General features: G+C 47.9%; 1 protein-coding gene across 1 annotated transcript; it reads left to right on the forward strand.

Annotated features, from left to right (window-relative positions):
- Positions 1-558: 558 nt before the first annotated feature.
- Positions 559-5,448, forward strand: SKIDA1 (SKI/DACH domain containing 1). The gene has a single exon (XM_087945222.1). The coding sequence runs from the start codon at positions 1,241-1,243 to the stop codon at positions 3,923-3,925; it is 2,685 nt and encodes an 894-aa protein (XP_087801348.1). The 5' UTR covers positions 559-1,240; the 3' UTR covers positions 3,926-5,448.
- Positions 5,449-5,975: the final 527 nt, after the last annotated feature.

Here is a 5,975-nt window from a genome sequence, read left to right on the forward strand (position 1 = left end):
ACACACACACACACCTCAGTCATCTGTCCATCCCTAGAACTCTTGCAGTGTCTTGGTGGGAGAAACAGCCCCCCTTTAATTATACTAAATGGCTGGATGAAGCTTTCGCACTGGTATTTATTTTGGGAGGTGGGCTTTGTAAAAGAAAAAAGAGAAGGAGGAGGAAGAAGAGGAGGAGGAAGAAAAGGAGAGGAGGAGGAGGAAAAGGAGAGGAGGAGGAGGAGGAGAAAGAAGAGAGGAAGGAGAGAAGAAAGAGGAGGAAAAGGGAGGAGGAAGAGGAGAAGGAGAAACAAGGAGGAAGGAGGGAGAAAGAGGAGGAAGAGGAAGAAGAAAAGAAGAAGAAAAAAGAACTAAAACAGTGTCAGTAATCCAATTCCAATCCGTTCCTTTAATAGCCAAGCGCCGTCGAGCTGCCTTTGGGCTGGCGGAGAACCTCTGGATTGTTTAATAGAAAGATTTATATACTAACAGTATTATTTACTTTGGGAGGGAAGGTGGCAGTCTAAGAGTATGCTAATTAGCCAAAGATTGGGGAGGGGGGCACGAAGGGGTGGAATATCAATTTTTATTGCATCACCTGTCAGGAGTGTCCAATCAGCGCTGGCTTTAGGGGAATTAATTGATGAAGGTGTCTCCGGACGAGCTCACTTCACTCTGTCATTTGATTTGGAGCGAAAGCAGCGGCGGGAAGAACGGCTGCGTGGCTCTTCTGCCTCCTTCAGCAGCCCTCTGGCTTTACATTCCTTTATCCTGGGCTGGACAGGGGGAAGAGCCGCCAGCCCAAGGACACAGGTAGTGAGCCTGCCTCCTCAGCTACGTCGCGAAAAAGGCCGGGGCCACCAAACTGATATATTCCCTCCCACTCCCCAGGACACGATTTTTTTTTTTTTATTTCCACCCTCCAGGGCTCTTTCCATTTCTCCTCCTCTCTGCCTTCTGATCTTCTTCTTTTTGGTTAGTCCTCCGAAGTTTGATCAGGAATAACACGCTTTGTTCTTTTCCATTCAGTAGGATGCCTTGAGACCAAATCCAGCATCTGGCTAAGGATTTTTAAAATTGCCTTTTCGTCTGTGGATTTCTTTTTTCCCCTCTCTCTATCTCTGCCGCCCCACCCGCCCGACATCGCACCTTTTCTTCCTGCTGCTGATCGCTGTTCCAACTTGTGGGGTGCACGGCGGGCCGTCGCCCATCCATTTTCCGCTTCCCCAGCCCAGATGCTAGACTTAATTTAAGGCGCACCATGGAAGATTTGAAGTCGGGTTTCGAAGAGGTGGATGGCGTACGCCTGGGCTACCTGATGATCCAGGGCAAGCAGATGTTCCCCCTCTCGCAGGTCTTCACAGATCTTCTGAAGAACATCCCGCGCACCACCGTGCACAAGCGCATGGACCACCTGAAAGTCCAAAAGCACCAGTGTGACCTGGAGGAACTGCGGAAGCTCAAGTCCATCAACTCCATAGCGTTCCACGCTGCCAAATGCACCCTGATTTCCCGCGAGGACGTAGAGGCGCTTTATACCTCGTGCAAGACCGAACGGGTCCTGAGAACCAAGCGTCGGGGAGGCGCCAAGCCGGGCCAGGGCACCCTGCGCCCCGACCCCTATGCGGCTTTTTGGAAAGACGGCGGCAAACTTTGCCTGAGCTTGAAAGAAGGGACTACAAGCCAAGCCAGCAGCAGAAAGAAAGCAGCCTGGCGCAAGGCGGCGGCGGCGGCGGCGGCTGCACAAGCAGGAGCTTTCCTACCGGCCTCGGATCTACCTCATTTTTGGAGCAAATCCGCCGGGCGCAGTTTGCCAAGCTTTTCCCGATCGCCTAGCAATGAGGCTATAAACTATGAAACGGCCCAGCTTGGCCCCGGTTATGTCTCCCTGGCCACAGAACCCGCTTGTTTTCGGAGCCTGCTTTGCTCCAAGCATCCTCATTACTACTACCATTCCTCGGCCGCCATTGCCATTCAGCCTAAGCTCGCGGCGGCGGCGGCGGCAGCAGCAGCGGCGGCGGCGGCGGCGGCAGCAGCAGCAGCAGTCTCTAGAAGCAAACCGCTGGGTCTGGGCTGCAGGACGAAGCGGAAAAAGAGTACCGAGAGGCGTTTCTCTACCGGGTGCGGGCGGCGTGTGGTGATCCTGCCCCGGGCTTGCAAAGCAGCTCGGAGCGCCGTGGCGGAGAGGCTGCCTGGACTGCGCGGTTTTTTGACCCCGCAGCCTGCCCCGGCTTTCCCGGAACCTTACAGTAGCGACTCGGAATCCAGCTCCTATTCGAATCATGCAGACAACGATTCCGACTTCTGCTCCAGCCTGAGCAGCACCAGCAATTCCGGTTCTTCTGAAGAAGAGGATGAAGGCAGCTGCGCCTCTGATTCCAGTGAGCTCAGCTCTGACGAGGAAGAGCAAGAAGAGGAGGAAGACGAGGAGGAGGGGGAGGAGGAGGAGGAGGAGGAGGAGGAAGAAGAAGAAGAAGAAGAAGAAGAAGAAGGAGAGGAGGAAGAAGAAGAAGAAGAAGAAGAGACCAGCTCGGAATCTGATTCCAGCTCCGGGTCCAGCCACGTCTCGGTCCAGAGTATCCGCTTCAGGCGCACTAGCTTCTGCAGATCGCCCACTCTCCAGACTTCAGCCAGCTTCGTGCCCGATCCGCCTCATTTTGCCAACCACGAGGAGCTCCCAGGTCCAGCGCAATTCATCAAATGTGAAGCGTCGGAAGAACCTGAGGACTGGAAGACCCCGGCTGGCTGGCTTTCAAAAGCTGAGCTGGGCTTGGACTGCACCACTCATCCTGCCGGCAGCGCGTACTTAGGATTGCTGGAGCAGCCCACGGAAGCAGCCAGAGGCGGCGAGGGAAGATCCCTCTTGACTGGCGAGGACCACTCCACACTCGTGCCTGAGGTAAAGTCTCTTGACCTGCCTGGGGTCCCCTGGTTAGCCTGCGGTGACTCTTCTCCTAGCTCAAAGCCAAACCTCATTTTGCCCCAAGCAAAATTATTCGGAGAAGGCCAGATCTGCCAGCCTGCCCTTGCCTCTCACCCTTATCCTTCTCCTCTTTCTCCAACTGGTGCAGACAGCACCACTGCTGCCCTAACCCACCTGTCCAAGGGGCTTCCTGGAAATGCCCAGTTTAATGGAAGATCAGCCACTTTCCAGGGAACTGCTGCTGTTGCAAGTCCAGATCTCCAAAGCCATGTCCAGCTCCCATCTTTTGTGCCCATTGCCCAGATCAAAGTTGAGGACAGCAGTGCTAATGCTGAGTATGGAGCTCTCCCAGTACAGATACCACTCAAATGGGAAGGGAGTGACCAGGAGACCAAGATGGAGGCAGAAGACCAGTCATTACCACTGCCAGGTCCCACCCAGCATCCTGGAACTCTTCTGCTGTCAGTCAAGGCAGACCCTACCTGCCTAGAGGACTCTCCTAGCCCTCCCAAGAGCACTCTGTGTCCAGCATCTTTGAGCCGGACCCTTGCTGCATGCACTTTAGGCACTGCTTCTGCTGCCAAACCTGAGGATGGGGATTACAAATTTGGAGCACGGGTGAGGAAGAACTACCGCACCTTGGTGCTGGGCAAACGAGCCACCATACCCAGCCCAGCACCACTCAAGCCAAATCTGAAATCTGCACGCAACCCCCGGCCACCTCCAGGGAAACTCCCAGAGGCTCAGGAAGGAGCTTTGGATGACTTAACTGTTCTTAACCGACGCAAGAGGGTGGCCAGTAATGTCACCTCCACTCTCAAGAGGCCATTCAGTTTTATGGGCAACTTTCCCTGCCCTCCTTCCTTGGTGGTTGGCCCTGATGGAGATCTCTCACCAGCCTATACCTTAAGCACTGCCAAGAGTGCCCAACCACCACCTAAAGCCCATCCTATCTGGAAATGGCAGCTGGGTGGGTCACCAATACCTCTTCCACCCAGCCACAAGTTCAGGAAACTGAACTAATGAAAGGGCTAGGGTGGGAATTCTACTTTTATGGTTGATGTGAGGATGGCTTGAGTTTCTGAATTCATCCTAATAATAATAGTAATAACTAATGTCATTTTGATTCTCCCCCTTTCCCAACACCTTCTTTTCACTACAGTTCACTACTCTGGTTTTTCTTCTATCGCATCTGCTTGCATTTTGATTTTGGAATTCTAATTTTTGAAATTCTTCCTCCCAGTCACTGGGGGAAGAAGACAGCAAAAATTGGATTATTATTATTTTTGCCATGAAAACAGATCATGGGGGGAAGAGGGTAGGTAGCGTGCATGAAAGGAGAGAGATCTAACATTCCACAGACTACTTCAAGCAAAAGTCTCAAGTTAATTAAAAACAAACAAACAAACACCTCAGTGGAGTCTCTCAGAGCTGGAACACTTTCCTGTCTCAGATTGCTTATAATGCACCTGGTACCTCAATTCAATTGTTTCAAGTAAATGCTTGGGATTTGGGATTTTATTAGTTGAAAGATTATTTGAACGAGCCATTAATATGTAATGCACTAGATCTGGAACCTGGAAGTCTGTACAATTCTATTCAGTTTGCTTCAGCAAAAAGTTGCACAGGGACTTTATTATTCAGTTGTTGGGGGGGAGGGGGTGCAAGCTTCTTCTTCTTAACTTCTAAGTATTTCCCCACCTCTTAATCCCCACCCTATCTCCTTTCTATCAAAATAACTAACATGCCTACATTTATCATAGAGTGTATGTTTCTAGATCATTGCTGGGACAATTGTTTCTTTCACAGCTGAAAATCAATAGAAGCAGTTAAATTTAGTGTGATTCTTGTTAAAATTAAAAATAAAAGAATCCAGGACAAGTCAGTTTTAACAAAGTAAGGGAACAACATTCTATCCCTTCCCATAATAAATTGTTCAGAATGTCCACATATCATATCTTGGTTACAGCATTGTCTCCTGTATCACAGACCAGACTTGTGCACATTTAATTTAGAAAGCCGCTTTCCCACATCAGCCCCTGAATGATTGATAAGAACTGCAGTCTTCTTTGAAGAATTAGGATTGCAGTGGAGTAGACTGAAGCTATGTTTTATTGGAAAGATGAAGGAGTATCCACAACTGTGTCTCTCAGATTGAAAAAAATAAAATACTATTTTTTTTTCAGATTTCCATTGCAGGAAAATGCAATCACCCTCTCCCCCATTTTTAATACAACAGAAGCCCCAAATTCCTTGCTTTCAGTAGCTGCTGTGATTACCCAAACTCAGGTGTCTGAAACCAGGATGTGACACTGTTTTCTTACATACCTGGAAATTTCAGTTTTCCCAACTGTCCTATCTTTGTAACAAGACCATTTTTACTGCACATGACAATCAGAGGCAATTGTCTATATTTGCACTTAAAATTTGTCATAATTGAAGCAAGGGGACTTCTAGATGTTGTGATAATGGAGACAGTAAATCAAAATGATGGAAATTTGCACTCTTGAAAAAGCATGCTTTAGCTTTATTTTCAAATAAAACACTGTTTTAAAAAGAAAATGTGCATCTATTTCTTGCAGGATTATCCTTGTTTTCATTCTTTTGTGAAATAGGTGCATGAGAAGAATGTAAAGTTTTGGTTGGAAGGGCAGATACTTCTAGAGATTGTTGTTCCTATAAAACTGTGATGTCTCAAATGTTATAACTGTGGGATAAGAAAACAGCTTTTACAACATTAGTTACATCCCCCTAAAAGCTGTTGAATCAGAACTTTGGATCTGGTTTTTTATCCTGGGTTATTTTCCTTCAACAGATTTTGAAAGCACATCTTTCTTTTAAATTAAAAATGCTCAAGGATATCATTTAAGAGGCAGTCCCAAGAGAATATATCTTCAATTGCAAAATAATAAAAACAATAAGCCTTTGTTTTCGGTGAGCATCAGAGTCAACTTTTCTTATGGAGATGTGATACATATGTTATTATTTACAATGTTGACATTTCTGCCCTATATCTTCCTTTTTTACTTCTATATATTCTAAATAGACTGAGCTAATTTCTTCTTTATCTCAT

Source organism: Notechis scutatus, chromosome Z (genome assembly GCF_049901735.1).
Source record: "Notechis scutatus isolate UNSWTSFEM ecotype Mainland chromosome Z, rNotScu1.2, whole genome shotgun sequence".
NCBI lineage: Eukaryota > Metazoa > Chordata > Lepidosauria > Squamata > Elapidae > Notechis > Notechis scutatus.

Coding starts and splice junctions, on each gene's coding strand:
- SKIDA1 (XM_087945222.1), top strand. CDS start 1,241: ATGGAAGATTTGAAGTCGGGTTTCGAAGAGGTGGATGGCGTACGCCTG.